The 25551-nt window shown below is 45.0% G+C and overlaps 1 protein-coding gene across 5 annotated transcripts in view; it reads left to right on the top strand.

The window, feature by feature from the left end:
• ADGRB1 (adhesion G protein-coupled receptor B1) overlaps positions 1-17666 on the top strand; it is a 294612-nt gene extending 276946 nt beyond the window's left edge. For 3 of the 5 annotated variants that reach the window (XM_037381502.1, XM_037381500.1, XM_037381499.1), the window contains 5 exons: positions 409-1088; positions 2079-2114; positions 3564-3668; positions 5510-5563; positions 14781-17666. In XM_037381502.1, the coding sequence (XP_037237399.1) occupies positions 409-1088; positions 2079-2114; positions 3564-3668; positions 5510-5563; positions 14781-14978 (1073 nt within the window). In that variant the 3' untranslated portion in view covers positions 14979-17666. The remainder of the gene's footprint in view (positions 1-408; positions 1089-2078; positions 2115-3563; positions 3669-5509; positions 5564-14780) is intronic. The other 2 variants (XM_037381503.1, XM_037381501.1) reach the window with 1 other exon arrangement.
• The last annotated feature ends 7885 nt before the right edge of the window (positions 17667-25551 follow it).

The following is a 25551-nucleotide window of genomic DNA, read 5'->3' as shown; positions in this document are numbered from 1 at the left end:
GTTTTATTTTAAAGACTTCTACTCCCCCATAGGCTAGTAATATATATATTTCACATATATACATATACTACATGTACTAAATAGATATACATGTATTCACTTTTCAAGATATTATTTATTATAAATAATATATCAGTTGGCCTGATTGGGAGGTTTACCCATGATTGTATTGGAAAATTTGCATCACAGAGAACTCTCTCAAAATGAGGTTTTTTTCCTCCCTAGCTTTAGCTTTGCCTTCAGCATCCTGGATTTAAGAAAACCCAAATGTATAAAACCGTTCTGCCACCATAGCCTCTTTCTGGGAGGTCCAAGGGAACATGCTAACATAGTGTGACTGTGGTAGATTTATTGATGTGTTAACAAAAACCCAGGTGAGGTGCTAAGGATACTTATCTGTCTCCCTAGTGCTGAATAAAGACATCACCGCCTGCAGGACCTCAACCATCACAGGAACACTGAAGCGTCCATCACTGCCAGATGAGGAGAAATTGAAACTCAATCACCAGAAGGGGTCATCAAACTTTAACAGTCTTCCAGCCAATGTCTCCAAGATGCATCTTCAGGGCTCACCACACTACCTGGGGGCTATCAATCTGAATGAGTTCACCAATCACACTCTCACTCTGAAGAAGGACAAGAACCAGCCACCTAAGTCCATCTACATCTGTGATGGGGACATCTTCAAGAAGTTGGACTCGGAACTCTCCCGGGCACAAGAGCAAACGCTGGACACCAGCTATGTCATTCTGCCTACCAACACTTCTACCTTACGGGCCAAACCACCCAAAGAGGAGAGCAAATACAGCATCAATATTGACCAGATGCCCCAGACACGACTCATCCACCTCAGTATGGCTACTGACCCAGGCTTTGTTGTCAAAAGTCCTCCACGGGAGCCTGTAACCATGACATGTAGTGAGGTTCAAGGTTCCCCCATGATACAACAGCAGCAGCAGCTGGCTCCACAAAATGTCTCCAACGAGTCACAGATTCCCAACAGCCTTTGTGACACAGGTGACTCAGGGAACTCAGGTGTGGTGTCCAAGAGTGAGACCGTCTCCACCCTCTCCATGAGTTCCTTGGAGGTAAGCATGTGAATTATTGTGTTGTTCTCAGCCCAGTATTATGCCCTGCCCTCAACATAGACCACACCAGGTGTTTCAATAGAAGCACCTTAGGCCAAATGCAGCCCACCATGCAGTGCCAGTATTATATTATCATGAGGGATCATTGGCATGTGATTACATTTTGTAATGTAATGTTTAAAATCGCTAACGTCTTCCACATATTCCATTGCTGGATGAGCTGTTGTTAGCCCTACAGGCAATGCAAAGTCAATAAAAATATTAGTTTGTCAGAGACTGTTCATTTTAATGCAAGGCACATGGCTTGCATTACCTTTGTTTCTTCTGTCCTCTGCGTGTTTCCTTTTTTGATTACTTCAGTCATGATACAGATGAGAAAACCCTAGTGATCACAAGTGTAGTGTCCCTAAGGCATGCCCCAGCATGCTCTTAGCATCAGAGGGATGTCAGAGGTTTTGCATAAGTGCAGCCCTCTCCTGACCTGTGATGACTCATTACATATATTAGCATATATGCTAATAAAGTCCCTAGACCTTAGATCTTATGCTGAGGTCTGTCCTAGGCAATCTGGCCCTTTTCTTGCCTGTTGTCAGAAAGCAGGTGTTGGCCATTGCTGTCCAAACTTAGTCTCGGCTGACTGGTGCTCAAAAGCTCCAGCAGATCAGTTGGATGATCTACTGCTCTCTCTCTGCTTCCCATTCTGCAAACAACCTGCAAGCTCATAACTGGGACAGAGCTTGAACTGGCCAAACTCCCATGTTCAGCCCATGCTCAGTCCTCCTCAAGGCTCAGTGTTTTCTAGTAGACATCCCTTTAAATGGCTGGCACTTTCCATCATGAAGAGCCAGAGAAACACATTAAAGGTGTAGGAATAAGGAAAGGGAGAAGCACTCTCCCTGTTTTATGTACTGTGTGGTTGAGTTTGTGCCCACTCACCAGCATCAACCCTTTCCTAACCTTCACCCGCCTCTTTTTCTTTTGAATACGCAGAGGCGGAAATCCCGATATGCAGAGCTGGATTTCGAGGTGAGTACATCTCTTTCTGAATGTGCTTTTCTAGGGATAAGATGAGAAAAAGAAAATGGTGCTTTCTTTTCTTTCTGGCACCTTTGCAGGAGTGCTGCCTTTGCCAAAGAGCTTCTCCAAGGGTTTAAAAATGATGGGTTGGAAGAGTTGAGCTGGATGCCTAGTAAGGCTTACCCTGTGCAGCTAAACAAATGTGTGATTTATATTGGTACATAATTTATGAAGCAGTAGCTTCTGTATAAAGATTTGTGTATCAAGATCCTACATGGGCTTGCCCAAGGCCTGTAACTTCTTCTCTGTGAGCACAATGCTTATGGAGAGCTGATGGAGTGGCAGGTGACTGCCCCACATTAATGTTTGGGAAGCACAGGTACATTTAGTTGGTGGCCTAAAACGCCTTGCCTTTTGTGCACAAGATGTTGCTTAACAGAAAGGAAGCTAATAAGCCTCCACTGTCACAACCCATCATCAGCCCTGGTCTTTCACACCTATTAATGAACCTCACAGAATCAGCCTGGGTGGAAAAAGTCTATCTTGTACGTAGGGAAATATCTGTCCTCACACCTGAGGCACAGAGCGGAACGCTTTGAAGGAGCCAATCCTCCACAGAGGGTCCGTGGGCTACTGGAAGGTAGTGCAGTTATCCTGAGTCCCATCATGGCATCCTTCTTGGCAGAGCTATCCTTTCCCTTCAAAACTGCTAGCTTATTCCAAAACAGTCATGTTACGTGCCCACAAGGAGTTGCCTTCACACTAGATTCACTTCAGAGCTCCAGGCTGTGACCTTCATCTCATGGGTACATCTAAGCTGATACTTCAAGTTGGTCCCAAACTATTTGAGCCACCTTCTCCAATTACGTAGCACTTGGCAGAGCACAAGAAAGCCATAATCAACATGCTTTTGTATGCAAAGGGAAGTCCTTATAGAAATTGGTCCTGCCTTTCCTTCCGGGCAATAGAAGGTAGAAGTGAAATGCAGAAGGGCCAAAATACAAAAAAAAAGGAAATTATGAAATTGTTTCTGATGGACTTCTTGTACCGAAGTTCTACATGTTTGGGTAAGCTCTGAACATGTTTGCAAAGGAGACACACTGATAATAGAGGTCAGGTTATCAGTTAAAGAAGGCCAGCACATCTTCCTAGGTCTAGCTCGTCAAACACTGACAGTCAAGCACAAACTGCAGCATAAACAGTTGGCAGTTGCAGCTTTAGGGTAACTATAAGGTCAAAAAATAGTCTTTTCCACTGTCTTCCACCATCTCATCCTGAAAGTAAAGGCAGTGCTACAGTGGATCCACAGTGAACTTTGAAGGTAGTTTAGGCACGACACATTGCACCTGCAGGGAGACAGCGCTAGGTTTTAATAATGTATGTAACTGGGGGGAAGACATGCCCTTTCTGTACAGCTGAATAAGGTTTGCTGATCTGTGGCCCTTGTGTTTGCTTCAGAAAATCATGCACACAAGAAAACGTCACCAAGACATGTTCCAAGACCTGAACAGAAAACTCCAGCACGCAGAGAAGGAGAAGGAGTCTCCAACAACGGACAGCAAGGTTAGTCAGACATTTCCAGAAACGTCATCTCCTAGAGCCCTCTAGTGCCAGCAGGAGCACAGGAAGAAGCAGGAAGGTTTAGGACCTCTCACTAAATACTTTACCTTGCTTTTCTGTCTGTGCACATTGCAACAAGCACACATGCACCACACAGGACATGGAAGAGTCACTGAGGTACCACTAGCTTGCCTACAGAGTGGTCAGTAGCCCAGAAGGAGGATGTCTGTTCTCATGTCTGTTCATGGTGAACAGTCTGAGTTGTCTTCTTTGTGTTTGCTCCCTGTGTCTGTGTCTGTTCTTTGCATTCCCTTTCAGGTCATCTCTGAGTGCTGTGTGCATCCACTCATAGCTACGAACTGGAAACTAGAACAGCCTTGAGGCAATCTAGGTGGAAAGCGGGGAGGGCAGAAGGTGGGGACAGTAGGAATCATGTACCCTGCATGCAGGGGCTGAGCTGGAGGCCAAGGTGGCAGTGATGGGTATAGCTGTTTGGGAAAGCCATAGCAATGGGATTTAAGTTATGGTGGTGGCAGCGCTTCTTGGGAACTGCATGCTAATTAGATGCATGTATTTGTGGCAGCTGATCACCATATACATGGCTTTACTGGGCAAGAGCAAACTGCCAGGGCAAGAAGAGACTTTGAGGGAGGCAGGCTGAGGGGCAGCCTTTCAGAGGGGCAGAGGTTTGGTACTAGAAGCAGGTAGCAGGAGTCTGTGTAGTAAGTGATGTGGGTAACACAAGTAAGGAAGGGCAGGCTGATGGCACCTACCCCATGTCTCAGCCTATTAGGTATGGTGGGCAAGAGCTGAAAAGTTGCAAGGAAGTATATCTGTTCCAGCAGAAGGGGGAAAAAATAAAAATGGCAGATCTGGATTGGCAGTAAGAAATGAAGTTTGGGTTCTGCCTGCACTCAGAAGAGGGGCAAGGTGAGATATTCATAATATTCTTGGTCATTTGGAAGCGAAGTCAGATCCAGGGTGCATAGTCACCTGCAGCATGGCCAAGGTGGTGCTAGTGGGGCTTATTTTGATGGGACTTCCTTAGAGGTAAGACCAGAGCTCAGAGGGTGATTGAAGAAGTGGTTTAGTTTGGTTCTTTGTGGAAGAAGAGCACCACAGAGCCAGCCTTTGGTCTGCATTCAGATCTTACAGCATTGCTGTACTGAGCTCCAGAGATGTGGTCCCAGCAAAATCTACTTTTATTTGTGTGTGGCAAGGTGTCATTATGGGTTGTCCAGCATTACAGAATGAGAGGGATAGTGAATCTAGAAGTCAGGTTCAGATCAAAGAAGGCTCTGTTGGCCCAGAATCCCGATGTGTTTCACTGAATGTCATGTCTGCTTTTTTTCCCCTATTATTTAGGTGTGACACTGCTGTAAAAGCAAAAATGCTTAAATACCATGTAAAAGTTAATCTGTGGTATGTTTGCAGGATGGTTTTATAGACTGAGATGTTTTCAAAATTTCAGAGATGCATCTATGTAGAATTAAAGTTTCCAGTGTCAGTATCAAAGAGCTTTGAACTGCTGGAAAGCAGCTGTGAAGGTGGCCTTTGCATATTGACTGATTTTTTTTCACATTGTGATTTTCCCTTGGATGTAACCCAGAAGACAGAGCTTGCAACGATCATTATTGGCAAGTCAGTAGTGGGTATTGGTTTAAAAACATCCAAAGCAGTACAAAGAAAAATAAATAGCTTTCTTCACCCTTTTTTCTACCATTTGCTGCTGAGGACCCACTGGAAATCATGCCCCATCTTCAGCTTGCCCTGAGAAGGCAAACTGCAGATACCAGGGATTAAAGTAACAACATAAGAAATTTTTCTCTTTTATGTATGTTTAGGTTATAAAACGATGGAGTATTTCTTCTGGTGGAAGTGATAAAACTAACGTTAGCGTAAGTCTGGCTTTTGTTTTGCATTGAAAAGCATTGTAGACCTGTCCCAAACCCTTCCATGACACACAAATCCAAACACATGCCTTCAGCAGTAGGAAACTCCTTGCCTTGTGGGCATGAATAAGGTCATAAGGTTCCTGGAATACCCTCGAACCCCTTCACACCTAGCATCATAGAGCAGGGGGGATGTTTACTGGGTCTAGTCCATCTGCCTGAACTGCTGTATCTTTGATTTCCCTTTTAAACAAGCAACCACAAAGTCAATCTACCGAGTTCCTCTCCGGCTCTGGCAGTCTTCCATCCTCTCCTGGAAGCATGTCCCATTGTCCTTAGTCCTTTCCAAGACATGATGCTTTTCCTAATCTTCTTGCACTTCCTCTCTCCTCCTTCAACTTCAAGGTCAGAAAGGGGCTGCTGAGGGTTGAAGTAAATGCCTGCATAGGACAGATCTCCTTTGGGAATTCCTAGGAATAGTGCTGGCCCTTTGGGATTGGTTTGGATTTTGGTTTTGTCAGTGCTAGTCCTCTCTGTACTTCAGTGCACTGGCAAAAATTATTTACCTTATCACATTAAATACATAGTTCCTCTCAGATGAACTACTACATTGTCAGATTTGAAGGAAGCACCAGCAGAAGAATGAGAGGAAGAAACAGATCTTCTGTCTCTTTAGGAAGAGGGGTTGAAAATTCGACCATCACATGTGTTTACTGTTGAGAATTTCTCCAGCTTCAGTGGTGAAATATGATTTTTAAAAGGTCTTCAGCAAAGTTCTTTCTAATAACTTTGGATAAGTATTACCACAGTGTACACTTGAAAGATAGAGAAGACTGCCCTTGCCCGTTGCCCCAGGGTAGTTACTAGCAAAGCTGCAAACATAACCAGGGAGTCCGGCATGTTGAGCTGTTCAGCGTTCTCCCTGTACAAGGTCCATTTCTGAAAGGCATTACTGTGGTGAGAATGACCTAATCCCTATCAAAGGCAACCTTGACAAATGCCTCTGGGCTTGTCTTTCACCCGTCGGGCACAGAGACAGGTTTGGGGGTGAATTCTGCTTTCCCCTAACCCAGTGACCAAGGTGTCCTTCACTGGGACCTCTCTTCTCCCTTACACTGGAGGGCACATAGTGGAAGCATGCACATGATGCAAGGCAACGTGCAACGCTGCTGCTAGACATCATGTCAATCTTTAAGTTGGAACAGCTACAGCAGAGATCTGGAGCCTAATCCACATCCCGCTGAGATTAGGGTGTCCCTGCTGTCATCAGCTGACCTGTCATCGACTTACTAATGAGCAATGTTGCCAGGATGGTATGCCAGAGGAAGGCAATTAGGAGAAGCAGAATACTGCCGGGAATGCCAGCCAAGTCTGAAACTTGACCATATGCAGTGCATTCCCTGGAAGCACTGTGGCATTGGTGTTTGCTGCAGTTATTTTGCTACAAACCAAAGCACATTACTAATGCTAAACTGACCTGAGCCTCTGAGCACAGTAATACAGAATTCTCCTTCCTTAGGCAACAAACTTGGATTTGTCCAAGGGTTTTTTTTTCCACATGAAGTCTATTCCATGTAACATGGACTTTCTTATATATGTACCTCAACTATAAAATGCTCTCACTGGAAGCATGCTCAGACATTCCTGATTAAAATTACATTGTCCAGCAGGATCTGTGTTCAAAGCATAAAGGACCACACATCCACCTGCATTCAAGCCTAGGCCACCTCACCACTGCAGCAGAGTAAACGGGTCTCACTCATTTTTGGCTTTATGAACTAATCAGGGATGTAGACACTATTATCCAAAGCTAACTTTTCAGTGCTAGGGAGTTAACATATAAGCACAGTGACGTACAGAAAGATTTGGTGACTGCAAGTTGAAAAGTTTATTTTTTTAATGCACTAATAGATCCCTGCATGCCCTTGTCATGGGTTATGGTAAATTTTCTGTGCTGTAACATTCCAGTACTTGGGCTGGACACTGGGAGGGGTTCACATGCTCTGCAACAGCATGGTACAAAAGTGGAGGCTTTACAGCTTTTAAAGGAAGCGAAGGCTTTGTTTCTTTTAAGCACACCACCAGCTTTGAAAGCAGTGGAAGTGACACTCCTGCCTTCCCCCTCAGCAGGAGTTCTTTAATCCAGCTCCATTAGAGAAGTCTGAATCACATATACATTCCTCTCTTCTTGCCAACATCTGGCTTTGCATTCATTTTAAACAGCAGCTCTTTACTTGTGCCAAGGTCGGCGAAAGCCATGCTGAACAGAGATCTGCAAATTTCTCTCCTTTGCCATACTTGCTTATTAGCTACTTGCTGTGTTCCGCTCTCTGCGGCTTGGATGGCTTTAGCTTTGCCTGGAGCCCTGTCCTGGGGCTCACAGGTGGGATCTGAACTCCATCTGTAACTCAGCTCTCAAATCCAGTACCATCTCTCTGTTGATCCTGAGAAACCACTTGCTCCAAAGCCCAGTGGAAAAAGATACAAAGTTTGGGGTTTTTTCTGCCTTTCTATGACTTTTCCTTATTTCCTTCTAGACAGTGTTTCTGTCTTGATAACTTTCTCTTCTCAGGGTGAGATTTTTCTTAGCTTTCCGCTTCAGACACCTGGAGGATATACCCATTCCATCAGCACTTTCTTTAGCATCAGAGTAGCAAGAAAAAAAGGAGTATTGGTCAATATTGCGGCTCATTCCTGGCCTTTTTGTGTGTCCCTGGCATGATCTGCTGCATGACAGAATTAATTCCTTTGCTTGCTGGTTACCTGTCCTTTCGCTAACTGGGGAGGCATCAGCCCTGCTCCCAGGTGGGAAAATTTCGTTCCTGTCCATGGGGACTTTTTTGCTGGGCTGATGATGGGGGTGGAGGAGCTCAGATGGGGGTTGCAGTGTCAAACTCCTGTTCATTCCTCACTGAGGAATTAGGAAATTGGGAGGCTGTGCTCCTCCTGCTGTCTGCTGTGTGTGCCTCTGCAAGGAAACTCCACTCACGGGTAGGGTATCTCCTCTGTGCCATGTGGCTAATCCTCTCTGCACTTCTTAAAGGCTTTAGTAACTGGCAAATTATAAAAGACCAATTAGGGTAACTTTTATAGGGAGGAATGCTACATAAAGTATAATAATTACTGCAATAAATTCTGTTATGAAAATGACGTCAAACCTTAATTCATTCAGCCATAAACCATCTGTCAGCTACCGGCTGTCCAAATATACCATCAATCAGAAGTTCACCTCCTTCTGTAGATCATCTGATACCTCATGTCCCAAGTATCAGGCATCAGTTACTCTATATTGCTCAGAAAAAATGTCCCCTATATCTGTACCGACAGCCAGTTCCTGCCCTTTGAAGCTCTCCAGCTATCAGCTGCTCCAGAACCATGCAGTGGCCACCAGCACATTGAAGCTCCTGGTTGTTTAGACTGATTTTAAAAGGACTTTACAAAAAATTGCACTTTGGATGCTCTTTGTCTTCTCCTGGAGTCCCTAGGTGCCCCTCTGAGGTGTGGGGCAGCCTTGAATGCTTTCAGCATTTTGGGGAATGCCTAGTCCTCCATGTCTACCAGGTAGAGTGGACCTCTTCAGTAGACCATAAGCTTTGTCCAAGAAAAGATGATATCTTAACCAGCTGGATTAACAATAATAGTCTGGAGAGTAGCCTGGTCCTCATGCTGGTGGGACCACAGGCTTTCTCTGTAACCTTCAGGCAAGGGACTGTTTATAAGTCAATGCAAAGAACCTCTGAGGGTCTATGAAAGACCTCCTTGATTCAGTGCCTCTTCATCTGCAGCTGTGCATGGCTTCACTAGACTCTGGCTCACAGCAACCCCTACAGGTTGGACCATCTGAACTTCAGAGAATACAGAAGCAGATGTTTTTATAACCCAGCAAATGCTGGGTATTTCACGTTTCCTAACCCATTTCCATCAATGCAAGATAAAACCACATATTATTTCTTCTTTTTTTAAAAAAATGAGATTCTGAACAAAGTCAACCACTTCCTTTTATTTTGATTTTCTTCTAAATGAAAGAAAAAAGAAAAAAAAAATATTAGCTTTGTAGTTCAGTAGCATAAAATGAAGAAACTGCAGCTACTTCTTTCAAACAAGAAAAGGAAAATTTATCATTCTGTGAAAAAAAACAAGACAGCTTTCCCATTTTCTAATCACTTTTCATCGACAGTGATCCAAAGATGGATTAGACAGCATGAGCCACATTTATCTTTCAGATTCCCTGCTATATGCTCTGAATAACTTTGTTCTGGTCCTAGAGTCATCAGTGTCATGGGGAGAGACCATTTGGGTCATGAAACATCCTTCAAGTTGACACTAGAGGCGATGAAAACAGCATGGGAGTAGTTGGTTCTTGGGGAGTTATCCCAAAGTGCTCTGTAGAAAGCACTGAATTCTTATTCAGGTTATTCAGGGTAACTATAAAAATTGGGTATTAAAAAAAACTAAACTCAACCAACCAACCAACCAAAAGCAACCAAGTGAATAAAACCACAAACCCACAAACCAAAGACAAGACATGCAGCTTAGCAGCTTGCACATGTGAAATGGAAGCTGTGGCTGAGAGCAGCTGCTCAGTCTCCTGTGCCGTATTTATGCAACGCACTGATGCCACTCCTAAGCCAAAGGGTCACACTGGGATCCAGGTGCTCTGGATGAAGCCTCGATGGGCCCTTGAAGGTGGCACAGAGCCAACGCGCAGAAGATCCCGTGGTAGGGAGGTGCCTCACTCCACCACCATCACCTTGCCATAGCCACCATGAGACCAGCACAGGTGACTTGCAGTCTGCCAGGACTAGCTGTAGGAGAGGGCTCTGGGGGTTATCTCAGTACACTTCACCTGTGTCTCTGTTAGGGATTTAGTTTTGGGGTTTTTTGGCACTGCACCTTAGCCTTTTATCCCAAATCCTCTCCCTCTGCCCTGAAGATGTGCAGCCATAATGAAAGCTGTGGCTGAATGAAGGAGACTCCAAATACCACCAGGGTGATGAAGACTTGCCTGTGCAGCACATTTTACCCCAGTCTTGGGTCTGGGTGCTCCCTCCCTTCCTACCCCTCCAACAGAGCAGGCTGCTCCGCCGTGCTGGCACCAGGCAGGAGCTGATAAACATTTCCCTGCTCCCTGGCGGCCAGAAGCCCATGGGCTGTGTCAGGCCAGAGTAATGGTTCTGTCTCTGTGGGTTACTGGCAGAGCAGCCTCCACAGCTTTCAGCTCCTGTCTCAGGCCATTCCTGGATGTCTCCAAGGCACCAGGCTCTGGGCCAGCACTGGCGCCTTTTACAGCCAGATTACACAACCCTCTCTCCAGGTTTTTCTTCTTTTCTGTGTGAAGATAAGTTTTCCCTCCTGTCTGCAAGGATTGCTAAGACCCAACAGTGTGGCTAGAGGAAAATGCCGGAGTTGAAGCATGAGCCCAGTGGCTGCTTCTGTATGCTGCTCAAGTGGCCAAGACCCGATAAAAACCTTTTCCATATGGAAGGAAAGAAAGAGGGAGCTGTTCCCAGAAGCCTGCTACCAATTCCCAGGGTACCTCTTGCCAAGATGAGAAAATTTTCTTTTGTCTCACAGCATCCTTGCCAGAGCTCAGCCTGGCTGAGTGTGTTTAACCTGCTCAGAGATCTCACCGGGCACTGAGCCCTTTGCACCCACGCTCAGCACCGTGCACGCAGCTTTGTGAGCTGCTGGTGCACCTTGGTGGGCAGCCGCTGCATCCCGCCCCCGAGGGAGCACCTCTGCTCACAGCATCACGAGAGAAGTCCGATTGTTTTCTCAGAAGCGGGAAACTAAAAGCAAGCTTCCCCTCCTCCTTTCCTGGCCTTCCAAGACTCCTTTTCATCTTCTAACTGTAAGCAGACTTCTTTGGAGTCACTAAGCCCGCCAAAATCATAGCTAGATAACACATCACACTGATAAGCTAGATAAAAAAAAACCTGTATGAGGTCAGACCCAAGGCCAGTCTGGCCCTGCCTTGTCTCCGTGGCAGAGGAAAAAGCAGCTTGGAAAAATAAGAGAGGAGGGCAAGCATGTGGTAGTGTATCTCCAAAAAGGTCCCCAGGACTCCCGTAATTTGTGCTCAGAGACTCCCTGATGCAGAATGGTGTCGTTTTACTTCACCCTACTGAATGGGTGTTGCTTTTGTGCATATTTCCACGGACTTTTTATAACTTTGGAAGTTTTTGGCATCAACAGAGTGCTGTGGAAAGACAGTCTGCAGTTTGGCTGGGCACCATGTGCAGGACCAGCACCTGGGGTTCGCTTTGGGCTAGGCACTGCTTGGTGCCTCATCACGCTCTGTAGTTCTTGTGTTGGAAGAGATGATTCCAGCCATCAGTAGTCCATTCCTACTGACAATAAGCCTCTAAGAGTTTCATGGACCTCTTTCACATCCATCCACAATCTCTTTTCAAGGCTGAAAGGTCGTAGTCTGTGTAATCTTTCCTCCTACACGACATGCTCCATAACTTTGTTCATGGCTGTAAAAAGGACCACCTTTATCACTTCCTCTATATCAGGAAGCACACAGAGTGCACATAATATACAAGATGCAGGTGCAGAGTGGAGTTATGCACTGGCATAGTGATGTTTTCTGCTTAATTCTCTCTTCCCTTCTTAATTTATCCATTCTCAATAATTCACAACATTTAATGTCTGTTTTTTATCACAACTGAATAATTATTGTAACCCTTAGGTCTTGTTCCCCAGTGACAGGTCTGATCAGAGGCCATTGCTATCGATATGAGCTCATAATGGTTTTGGTGGTTTTGGGGTTTTTTTCCCATTTTTGTTCTCTACATGGATTTGCAGCTGCTCTCATTCAGTAGCTCAAAAGCAGCCCATGACAAGGATGGCTCTGAGGTTTGCTGATCACGTTCAGTGTACATGATCAGATCTGGGTGCATCTTCACAGCATGAAGGAGAGGCTGAAGGTCAGGAGTGTGGCAGACGGAGGGACTGTTAAAACAGAGATTGGTTGGGAATAGAAGACACAGATGCTGAAGGTGGCCATAAATAATGCCATCAAAGAAGGGCTTTCATTTGAGGGAAAAGATGGAATTATTTATGAGCTACATACATATGATCATTTGTGCTGCTCTCTGTTAAATAATACAGTTGTGGACATTGGTAACTTTGAAAACTTGTGGCATTACATCAGTTGTAGGAGAAAAAATGTTTTTCGTTGAAAAGAATTGTTTTGACCAAGCCTTTTTACCTTCACCTTTTGGGAAACTCTTTGTTTCATTCCATTTTTCTCTCTGTACTTGCTTTTCTCTTTACTGATATCTTCTTGCTGCATCTTTTCATGGCAGACTAATGGCTTGCAAAACCACTGTAGGTAGAGTTTCACTTGAGGAAGTCTCAAACTTGTCTCATTAAGACACACGTACCGTTAAAAGGTTTCAGATTTTAGTTGCAGTTGTTCTTAAATAAGTTCCAAAATAGATAATGGAATAAATCAACAATTTTATCACCTTTTCTGTCATGGTGGTATTGATCACCATTGTGTTACATCATGGAATAAAGTAAGAATAACATCAACAGCATAAGAAAAGCTGTGTGTCATAGAGTTTAATGAAAGCCTCAGCTGCAGATTTCAAAAAGTGAGATGTTTTACATTCTTCTGAACAATATTTTTCCAAAATTTGATTTTTTGGAAAAACAATTATCTTTCGAAGGACTTAAAAAGTTATTATTCTCCCTTTGAATTAAAATAAAGATAAATCAGAATGTTTTCACTTCACATTGAGAAGACCAGGTTTACCTGGCTTGTACATTTGCACATTTCCCAGTCTAGCCACCAAATGACCCCCCCCCAGAGCCTTCTCCCTGTGAGCAGCTGTGAGGATGCAGGAGCAACTTCAAACATATCTTATTTTTATATTGAGGGTGAAAGATTGGAAAAGCACAATTGGCTTGAGTGATGTGATGAAAGCTGTCCATGTAGGGATAATGCTACAGTGCCTTTCCTATTGGCATTGCAGTGTGGAGGTGGGATAAACAACAGACTTACAAAAGTCTCTTAGGAAAGGACAAAATTAGAAGCTAAGAGGTGGATTAGCATTTAGCAGATGGGTATTTAGGTTTCCTATGGGGCTACAGCAATCTCTGCAGCATCCTGGAGTACAATCATGACACTGCCATCTATGTGTGGCTTCATGTCCCCTCAATCAATCCATTTTGGTGAAAGCATCAAGCTGTGACATGTCCTGGGCTGCATGTCACCTGCATGTCTGTCTCCTCACCTTCTTCCAAGACTTCTGTCCTTGCCATCCTCCATACAGCTGCCTTTCCTCCCACCCTTTCCACTAGCTGCCACTTCCCTTTTGGCAGGTGGCTCAAAAGGGCTCTGTGCTCCTGTCACATGTGGGGAAGACTTTTCTTACCCAGTGCTGGAGTGTTTTGTGGGAGTAATTAATTGTGAACAGCATCACTCTAGATGTGGGGGTGAAGCTTAGTGGAACAACTCATTTAAAATCTTTGCATGGGCTTCCCTTCATATACACACTGAAGAATACACCCATTATAGACAACCTCAGCTCTCCCCAGAGTCTTGTCTTGGTACGTATCAGCAGAAACATTGAAAGATATTCTCTGGATTGATATCCGTGGTGGGATGATGGTGGGAGACTGGGCTAACAGCGGTCGATAAAGCCTTGAAGGCTTGGTGTGGAGTTGATGGAAATGCATTCAGTTTCAGAGCTTATGATCCAGCCCATCAAACAGCATGGGTTTACTGGCAAAATAGTTAGCATGTTTTGCTGCAATTAAATAGCCTATAAATAGCTGTGCTACATAAGGAATGTATTTGTATCTGTATAAAATGCAGTCTAGGTAGGTTCAGAAAGACTTCATTGTAAGCTGAATTTCTATGTGGGGGTTTTCTGTAGAAGTAGAAAAGGATCTTAAATTCTTAAAAGCATGTTCAGGTTTTCAGTGGAAATGCAAGTGGCAAAAACCTCAGCTGAAAGCTGAATTATCTAGGCATTAAGTGATAAAGGGGGGGGGGGGGGGGGGGGAGTTTATATTTTCTTCCTGAAAAGAGACAGCTTACACAGCAAGTGCAATTGTCATTGAAACTCCATTTTAGTTTGGATCAGGAGTTTCACAGAAAAAATTGCCTTTAAGATAAGGAGGTGAAAAAATGCGATTTGTTGCATGGGTACTAACCTCCGTTTCATTCCATCTCTCTCTCCTTTCTTACACTTCCCTCATCTCACAGCAAGAAAAACAGCAGACACCAAACAAGAGACCCTGGGAAGGAATCAGAAAAGTCCAGTCCCCACCATCATGGGTTAAAAAGGACATCGAACCTGTGGCACAGTCTCCCCTAGAACTAAAAACTGTAGAGTGGGAGAAAACAGGAGCCACCATTCCCCTGGTGGGACAAGACATTATTGACCTTCAGACAGAGGTCTGAGTGGAAAGGGAAGAAAGGGACTTTTTTTTTTTTCCAGAAAACAAATGAAACAAACAAAACAAAACCACGTTTTAAAGAAAAGATTAAATTAAACTGGAACCGAGCGAGAGAAGTGTTTGGTTTCTTTTGAAACCTTTGGTAAGATGGAGTAACTTTTGTATTGTTCTCAGCAGACAGGGGGAATATTACTTTATAGAGTATAGTAGCTGTAGGTTCAGGACAACACGAGCTTTCCCAGGTAGGACTGGAGAAGAAGTGAACCTGGAAGAGAGCGAGGAGGAGGCAGAGGGTGGGGAGGGGCTGCAGGGGACAAGCCCTGCCAAGATGCTTTCGGGCTGCTGCCACACACCGGGAGCCTTCCTGCTCTGCTGTAGGGAGGTGTGGAAGAATGCCCAGCAGCCACTGCGAAGGGCCAAGAAGATCGGGGTTGTTTGCAGACCACAAGAGGGGATGCCTGTGAGAGCCTCGCTGGGGTACGGTCTGGCCGTAGATCCCTGGGGGAGACCCAGCCTTGAGGGTCTGTGGCATCCCGTGCCGATCCTTGCCCTGCACCGCTCTCTCACCAGCTGATCCAAGAAGGAAGGAGAAGGGATGCACCAAGTGGTGGCCAAGAAGACATTCCCACTCCTACGTGCCACACCATGACCTGTCATCATGGTATCCCTGCAGCAGCTCCCCACGGGGCCCGGAGCAGGAAGTGGTGGTGTCATCCGTGGCTTAGGTGGAGAGGTAAGGTGGGGCTTCCTCCTCTCATCCCTTCACAGCGGAGCTTCTACGCACCCTAAGGAGTGGGACAGGTGCAGGAGGAAAGGACCACCTCCAAAACCTGCTTGCCCCGTCTCCAGGGAGAGGGTTGATGGTGTTAGAAAAACTGACCAACAAGAAGAATGTAGGTCGTTTCACTGACTGTTAAATAGATAAACTCAGCACGGGCCTTGCAAAGGTCCTCTTGGCCTCATCCTTTTTTTTTCTTTTCTTTTCTTTTCTTTTTTTTTTTTTTTTTCTGTTATTTTCCTTGCTTTTGGACTCAGATTTATTCCAAGCTGCCCCTCCCTGGAAGGCAGAGAAAGAGGGATAGACAGATCTGCCGATGTACCTGGAGATATTTGGTATAAAGAGATGTTGCCTTAGGACACTGAGACAAACTGACAACATGAATAACGTCCACTTGGAAACAAACAAACAAACAAACAAACAAACAAACAGACAAAATAATCTATTTTTTTCCTTCTTCTTTTCTTTTCTTCAATAAAAAGAGAACTTGAAACCCGAGACTTTTCTTTTCTTTGGCTCTTGTCATTTCGAATGCCTTTCTGTGCCATAGGACTGCGCAGGCATGGGGTGAGGATGCCACCTGCTGAAGGTGGAAGGCAAGTTGCTCCGTGGAAAGTTTGGGATGGTGGGAACACACAGCCCCTTTGCTGTTTTGCTTTGTTTTATTCTGTTTGGGCTTCGGTTATTTTCCCCTCGCTGGCTCTTCTCCTCCCTCCCTGCTGCTCAGAGCCAGCAAGCAGGTTTGTGGCCCTACAAGAAGGAAGAGGTGGAGCTGATCAGGAGAGCAGGATATTCCTCACTGTAAAATACTGTCTTTTTATTTCACCATGAAAAAAACAATAATTATTTTAATTTTTTTAAATAAAACATTTCTCAAGGCCATTATCAAAAAATAAGGTATCTACATCTCACCCCAAAAAATGTGCAATATTTTTATAGTTAAAAGTATATACCACAGACATTACATGCAGACTTCATTTTTTTTTTTTAAACATTTCCAGCACTGTCTGTCTGACGTTTGGAACAGCTCTCCAGCTTTAGAGATGTGTGGCGACAAACCTCTGGTTGTACGTGGCCAGATCGTGCCAGACAGCAGTAAAGCTTGATCAGGGTCTGAGCTATTATTGTGCATTTGGGTCTCTTTTTGAAAAACAACCACCACAACACATTTTTAAGAAAAAGTTAGTAACAGATACCACATGCAAAATAGTCACTGACCCCAGTTATGCTTCCTCCACTGAGAGATGGTGCTTGACGTGCAAACATCTCTGCTTCAGCTTTCCTTTGGGCCACCTGGGTAATCTTTAAGGACAATGGCATTAACAGTGCCATTAACTTTATAATATGAAGGATGGAAAGAAAAAAATTTTTTAAAAAAATCCAAATAGTTAAAAAATAGGGAAACTGATTACTTATAAAAAACTGTGATATTATTGTTCAATTTTACATTATTCTTATGAAACAGGAAAGCACAAAGGCCTCCCTCAGATGCTGGGTTGTATGATATTGTAATTATTATAATTACACATTATGAATTTTAGCATACAGATATCTTTCTACTGTGTTTTAATTCTTTTCTCTTCCCCCCCCTCCCCCCTCCCCCCCCCGCCTTTCCCTGCCCAACTGAGCCTGCCTTTTTCTCTCCGGCTTTCCCCATTCAGCCATCCACTCCAGCCGACTTGCAGGACATTAACGGTGTTATGTAATTAGAGAGATAAATGTTTGTTTAATAACTGTTGATATTCGACTTTCTCTGCTCAGCTCCTCCGGTTAATTCTGTTTTCCCCATGCCCTGCCGTGCCTCATGCCATGCCTTCCCCTCCCTCCTCTCTGTGTTCATCAATTTTTTTCTGTACAGTTTTCAGAGCACAAGATGAATGTGTCTTATTTCTAATAAAAGAGGTGTAAACTCTAGCGATGTCTGCTCTTTAACAGTGCCCCTGCCCATGCCCCATGTGTGGTTTGCATTGCACCCGGGTGCTGGGAAACACCTCTCCTGGCCCCGCAAGCTGCCACCTCAGCCCTCTTCTCTGGAAGAGCCATACCCTGAGGCCAAACTTGCCCCAGAAGTGCATCTTTTGCTTTTGGCTTTGTGGCTGCTTGACACCCCAAAAAAATACCTCCCCCTATGATGCACGTTTCCAGGGCATGAGGGATTCCCTTTTCTGTGCAGCACAGCCTGCTTTTCTGCAGGTATCTCTAACCCAAGCCTTGGTGCCCCCAACCCAATATCATACGATGTGAGGGGCCAGTATTGAACACAGATCTGGCAGCGTTACTGGCAGAGGGCAGTGATGCTGGGTTATGGTTTCCAATGGGGCCAGGGCAATGCTGATGCTACACTGTCTGCATGGCTGCAAAGCCCGTCTCAGCTTCACCTGGATTCCCGTGCCACCTCCTGCATTACCAGGCAGGCTGCAAGCAGGAGCACGGCTCAGTGCACGAGGGAGTTAAGGATATCACTCGTGAAAGCTGACAAGAAATGAATTGAACTAGGGATTACTCACTTCCTTGCCGCTTACCCCTGAATGGCTGAAATCCTTCATCAAGAAAACGTGTCCTTATCTCCTTGACTCTGCTCCATCACCTGATTGACAGTTTTTAGGTTTATATGCAGGACTACAGGAGACTTAGGGATCTGGCAAATGGGATCCAGGGCTATTCCTCTTCAGAGCCTTGATCCAAAGCCATTATGGCCCAGGAGGTCCCTTGTTGTAATGATGTCTCTTGGCCTGGCTGAATTGAATTGGATATCTGGAAACATGTTAAATGATTGCAGAGGCATGGGGCTACCTGGAGGCTCTTTGCCCAGTACCCCCATCCCTGAGCCAAGATCCAACCCTTCTGCAATCAGCAGCACATAATGATGAGTCCCAGGGCTTCTGCATCCTTTATACAGGGATGTTTCTCACCTTACATCTCCCATACCATGATCCTATAGCATTAGCAGGTAGAAGGGAGATACTGACCACCAGCATGAGGTGATGGGCAGGAGAGCCCAAACCTCAGTTCACAGCCCTAGGATGGATCAGGAGGTCCTGCTGCTACTCATCAAAGGGAGCTGGAAGGAGGGAGCACTTGATCTGGCTTTGTTCATGGGACTGCAAATATAACAGCACTGCCAGAGGCGGTGGATACAGGAGGTCAGCATATGTACAGGTGGTTTCGGTTTGCACTGTGGTCATAATGTGGTGTGGCTGCAAGGAAGGGTCACAGGATGATAGTTCAAGCTTGGAAAGGGCCTCTTGAGGTCCCCTTGAACCTACAACCCCCTGATCCTGCCTTGCAGCCACCCCAGGCTATTAGCCATGGGGCAAACAGAGAACACTCCCACATGATCTCACAAGGAGGAGGCAGAGCCACGCTGTGGCAGTGGGTAAATGGTACATTGCACATGGAAGAAATCATACTTCTTGGTTGCTAGGCTGGGAAAATGTGGCTGTGCTGGAAAATTGAGGAGAATCTGAAAACTGAATAAAATGCATTTCCCCTGGGCTGCTGTGACGGATGTATTTGACCCCTTAGCTAAACCAGCAGTGGTTTGGTACATGCTCCAAAGAAGGTAAAGTCCTGAGCCACACCCATCCAAAAACTCCTCTAGGAAACCCACCAAGGAGCAGAGTGACACAGTGAGCACTGATGCCCATGAGCTTGGAACACCAGTCATGCAATTAACACATTAATAGTCGGTGCGTTTTCCAAGACTCATTTACTAAGGAACAAAGAAAGTTATGGGTACGAGGAGTCTCGTGCACACCTTTCCATTGTATGCAATTTGACTATAAGCCACTACTTTATTCCATAAATATGACAGCCCAACTGAGCCGCTTTTGAGCTCTCCCTGACAGGCAGGGTGGCCGCATGGCAGTGATCTCCCCTTGAGCTGGGACACTCTCAAGGTTGCTCCTCAAGGCAGAGAGACCTTTTACCAGCAATGGATCTTTGAATGAGCCCATTTTGAGTTCTCCCTGTATTGCAACTGGACTGCATGCCAGGTAGCTCTCCCCTTGAGGAGGGTTGTCTCTCAAGGTTTAATATTCTTTTTTGTCCAAGGCAGAGAGATCTCTAACTCATGACAGATCCTTGGTAAGTGACTTATGGCATGCTGAATTAATACTAATGAAACATTAATAATCCATTTAGTTACTCAGTATTAATTACTATAAACTTTGTATAGATAATTCCATTGGACATAGACCGTTGACTAAGTCTAAAACTAAGATTGGACCTAACCACACCTAGGCTCCATAAGGAGTTTAGAAACCTTGTGACTCAACAGGAGGGTCTCCCTTACCCTTTTGCATCTCTGGTCTCTGCATAAATCATTCCAGCTTGATTTTAACTTGATTTTCCTTTGTTTGTTTCTTCCACATAGTAATAGAGTGAATCTTCCCATTAAGCTTTGTTAAGTCACACTTTTACAACATCACATTAAGATCACTTTTGCCAATACCTTTGACAGCGATGATTTCAGCAATACAAATCACCCATTCATGACAGCTGCTCATATGGAGCAAGATAGCATTCCTGGAAGGTTTGGGACTAGGGCAGGAGTCCACAGACTCTCTGTGGTCTATCTATTTTGTGGCTGAAGGCAGTGCTTGGGCTCATTGCACTACTGTCTGAGGTGTCCAAGATGAGATATGATGAATCTGGGCCTGAAGTGAATATCTGTTCCTGAGCTCCTGTTGTGACAAGATCTAAACAGAGAAGAAAAGAAAGGAGATGAATGTTGATGGGGTGTGTGTGTGGGTGCGTGGGTGTGATTATTTTTCCCAGCCCACTCCTCCTAGGAAGAGGTCAGTGCCTCACGAGGGATGTGCCTACCTTGCAGCTTTCAAGAAAATAGAAAACACCTTCAAAGTAGCTTTCAACAGCTCTCTGAGTAAGGAGTCCTCAGGGGATCCACGTAGAGGGGCTCTCCAGGTGCTTCTTTGCTCAGACCTATTTTGATTAATGATTTTCCAAAACTCCTTTATGTATCTGAGGCTGAAAGCTCCCTTATGCTGGCATGCCCCTTGGGTAGAACAATTTCCTACCAAGCGTCAGAGATGACAGTGTGGAAGATGAGCACAGTTCCTCAGCTGGGGCCATGCAGGAGGACTTCATGTTGGATGTTCAAAATAACTCCTTCCTGGGCTTAAAAACCTGTGAATCTTTTGGGGACATGATGCTGAATAGCGACAACAGAGAAACTCACTGCTGATTGTATGCACATTATATTTCAGTAATGAATGTTACTCATTACACTGTCTCAGCAAGTTGAGTAGCTGCTATGGCAGTAACAGCAAAAAAGAGGCCCAGGGTATGAGTTGGTCAGGTTTCAGTCACTCTCCAGTCTCTTCATGGATCATCTCAAAAGAAGTCAACCATACAACCTGAACTGTCTTCCTTCACCCTAACAACTCTCTGTGGAACCCCACCATAAGGAGGCCAGCCTTGTTCATCTCCTCCTGTGTCCCAGAGACACTGTGGCTTTGACATGTTAGTGAGGAGAAATGTGGCTTCTGAAGAGAGCATGCAGCCCCCATGACAGCCAGAAGAGCTGTGGTATCTTAAGAGGTGAAGTCTCAAGATCACCATCCTGGATCAGGTTCCCACCAGCCAGCTGCTTCACTGCTGTTTACTTCTTTGAAAAGCAACATCTCTTGTCTCCTGTGGAGTTTGCAAGAGCTCCTTGAACTTCTAAATTGGGGAAAAAAAAGGACAGATGATGTATTTTGGAAGGGAACAGGGGACAAGCAGGACCCTCATCCTGTGGGGAGGAATCCTATGTAAGGTTTGGGTGCTTTTGTTTGCTTTCTCCCCTTGCAGATTTCTCTTAAGAAATAAGCACAGGTGCGCTGCTCTCAGCCGCTGCATCCTGACTTGTGCTAGATGACTCCATGTCTACAAAGATACACCAGGGCCGAGTCTTCACCACCACCACTTCCCATTGACTTTAAAGTCCTTTAGGTAAAAGGCCAAGTTTGAGGAAAAGACAAGTCAATACTATGAAATTTTCTGCCTTGGAAATGCCTGCAGCTTCGTCAGCAGCAGCAGCTGGGCAGGTACTTGTTCATTAGAGGAGGTGAAAATTCAAAGGCTTAGAGCATCATGCAGAAAACAGGACATCACCAAGGTATTCCTTCAGTTAATCCAGATTTCTAAAGGAAAGTGAATACCTCCTGATCATCAAAATCAGCATGTCCCCAGCAGTTAGTAGTGACAAGCATGTTTCTGATGGGGCTAGAAGTGCTTTAGCATTTTCACATGCCCAAGGAGTGCTCAGTGTGTACATATAACCTTGTGTGGGCAGCCACCACCATGTCCTACACAGTGCTCATGGGGCAAAATGTCATATGTGATGCAAAACAGCACTCTGACCCTAAATCTCTGACATAGGCACATGCATACACACAGAGACCCATATATATACACACATATATACTCACACACACACACACCACTCCATAAACAGGTAAAAAACCATAAATGTACAAAAACATTAAAATGCATTGGGGCAGGTTAAATATAGCACATTTCTAATGTCAAACTGACTTGAAAAAGGCACTCAGACAGCAACTAAGATTTATGTGAAAAATGTGCTCAATGCACTCCAGAAAGAGAATGGGAATTAAGCAAGATGCAGCAATTAATTAGCTGCAGTAGCACTTGTCTGATGTGCACAACTGCAATGGCTTTTTGTTGGGTTTTGTTTGCTTGGGGGTTCTATTATTTATTTTTCTCTTTTTTCTATTTATGATGAGGAAACTGAATTTTTCAACCGAGCAGACTGGTAATAAAGTTCAGCTTCAGCAAAGGAAAAGAAGAACAGAAATACATGTCTCACCTGATCCTATAGGACTGGCTCATTTTTGCCTCCCACAGGTGACCAGCCACAAATGCATTACTTAATTCTAAACTCAGCAAGTTGCTGCCCTCCTGCAAAGATCAGGGCAGGCATGAAAAACACAGAGCTCAGGGCATGGAGGTGAAAAACAATCTTGAGTTCCTGTTTTGGGGTAGCAGTGCAGGAGTCAACACGAATTTTGCTATGGAGCAGGTACTGAGCAGTGACTTCTGAGATGGAGACTCAGTTTCTAGTCTTGTCACAGGCTTCCCTGCACCACTTTTGCATAAATGCCTGAGTCTTCCCCTGTTTTCTCTTCCCTAAACTGTTGAGTACCTGTGGTGGTACCCAGGGTGGCCACATTTCCTGACGTGTTCGGCTGGTTTTGTAAAGTGACCTGCTGCTGTTGCTGACACATAGCTGTGCTTTATGCAGTACATAGAGGGAAAGAAGCTTCTTTTTATTTCTTTTTTTTTTTTAATGGAAAATATCAGCTTCAAAGCCACAGAAATTCGAAATTAAAATAAAGTGCTGCTTTGTGGCAGCACTTTGACAAGTGACCTCTCCAGAGGTGGAGCAATGACAGAAGAAAGTTATGCAAATGTTGGGAGTGATTTGAAAGCAGGAGAGAAAGGAGGCAAATTCTGCAGGAAGCAAGAGAAGTGCAGGGGAGTTTCTTTTCAGGAGAAATAACTAAATGAAAAGGTAAATAGCCATCTCCTGGTCTGTGAGGGCAGAGGGTTTTCAGGCAATGGGCAATCAAAGGGTCACTCAATGTATATAAGGAGTTTCTTGGCTTTGATCAATTGTCTGAAATAATTGGCAGCTTCTTTGCATTAGCTCACCTTTAGACCTATTATTAATATTGTAACTCAAGCTTTGAGGCCTCAGCCAACATAGGCTTCCATCAGTCATGGGTGTTTTACATTTACATAGGAAATAAGAGGCTATGTCCTCTTCAAAGGGCTGGCAACCTGTTTAAAATACAGGAACACAGAGGAAAGGCAGAGGAGTTTGGCTTGAGCACAGAACATCCAGCAGCAGAGGGAAGGGCTAAATACTGACCATCTGGTTCCTCCACCGATACCCTTTAGGCCAAGCCATGGTACCATTCAAGGTATAAAATCCTCTCACTCAGTTTGGCTGAATTTTCTGGAGGAGGTCAAAGGCCTAAGAGGAATTTCTGGGTCCCAGTTGCTGCCCGTGAAATAAGCTCTTTTCTGACGTGGGGTGAGGAAGGGTTGGCATTTCAGGGCTGACACCTATTGTTTGCTAATGAAAGAAAGTGATTTAAAAGCTTGGCCTCTGATGCTCTCATTCCAGCTGGGCCAGGACAATGCAAATCAGCTTGGATTATAAAAGTTCACCCCATTCCGTGTCAGGCAGCATTTTGGACCCATTAAAATAATCAGTAAAGACCAAAGGAGATAGAAAATGGATCACACTCTGTAGATAGTCAACCAAAGAGTGCTTTTCCATAGTAATTAATTATCTTCCTTGAATAAAACAGCTGATTTCCCTGAGCTTAGATCTGCAATCAGAATAATTTATCTGTTCTCTGAAAAGTGTCTCATAGACTTTGCACTGTGATATAGGTAGAGAAAATGAGAATTCATGTGAGTGGTGGATAAGGAAACAGCCGGCGGTAAGAGCCTGTGGTGGGAGTAGGGCACGAGTCAATAATCATGTCCCTCAGTTAAGCTGAAGATTTTGTCTTAATTTATCTTTGGAGCTTTGGAACAAAAAAAGTTGTGTTTGCCAATAAAAGATTTGGAGGTAAAACTTTGAGGGATATTGTCAATACAGAGAAGGATTGAGACATCATCCGAGGAGAACTAGATGCCTGGTGAGAGCAGGGAAAGGAACGGAATGACATTTCATAGTACAAAGCACACGGTCAAGATAAGCACAGAGCTCATGCTGCAGCCTGGGAGGCTCAGCAGATGGGAGCGACAAGGGAGAGAGGCTTGGATCTATTCAGGACAATCAGCAATCAGAGAAAAATAAAATGTCAAGCTTGGAGGGTACCAGGAAAGACCTTTCCAGTACCAGTAAAGAAGAGGAGATGACTTTTTGCAAGAACCAGGTGAGATTTCTCTGTGTCCAGTCACCCAGCGGTCCTGGGGCTGCCCAGGCTCCTGATGCCTCCTTGGTGGTGAGACCAGTGCAACCAGTCAGAGAAGAGGGATTCAAACTGGGAAGAGCTGTTCAAAGGCTCAGAGGAATCAAGACCACATGGTCAAGCTGAGAGAGACTGGCTCCTTTAATCTCTTTAAACCACGTCAAGAGGTTTGTGACTGTTGCTGATGACTGTTGAAGGGAGGGAGGGAACAGCAAAAGAGAACAAGAATTCTTTCTCTTAAAGGATGCTGATGATGTAAGAGTCCCTGATTATAAAGATAGAAATGTAGAAAAATCAAGGGTGGAAGTCAGGATGTGATTCCTAACTGGCAGTGTGGTAATTCCAACCTGGGGGAGAGCTGGGGCAATAGTAACATGGAGGAGGATCAAGAGAGAGACCCCACAGAAGAGAAGGTTGTTCAAGACAGCCACAACCAGCGGGCTACAGGGCAGAGTGTTCCTCCTGCTCCAGCACAAAAGCTGTGCAGCGCTGTGTCCCTAAGTCCAGACATCACTGGGGGTGGGCATGTATTCCCAGCAGGCACACACACAGGGAGTGTACAGACACAGCCAGACACACAGCTCAGCACAGAGAGCCGTGCCTTTACCAGCACCCCATAAATACATGTAATGGATAAACATGAACAGCAGAGATGGCTCCATCCTCTTCCTGTCCCCAGCCCACCAGAACTGAAACCGCAGGGATAGTCACATCCAGCATGTGGGCTTGGAACTGTTCAGCAGCCGGCCCCCAGGTCTCAGTCCTCCCCATTGTCTGGCACCTTGAGCTCCTGAGGCTGGTGGGGTCAATCTAGCAGGTGGCCCCAGATCTCCCACCCTGTTCAT

The sequence above is a fragment of the Falco rusticolus genome, chromosome 3 (assembly GCF_015220075.1).
Source record: "Falco rusticolus isolate bFalRus1 chromosome 3, bFalRus1.pri, whole genome shotgun sequence".
Classification (NCBI taxonomy): Eukaryota; Metazoa; Chordata; class Aves; order Falconiformes; family Falconidae; genus Falco; species Falco rusticolus.
The sequence above is the reverse complement of the archived record's forward strand: the minus strand, read 5'-3'. Positions and strand labels throughout refer to the sequence as shown.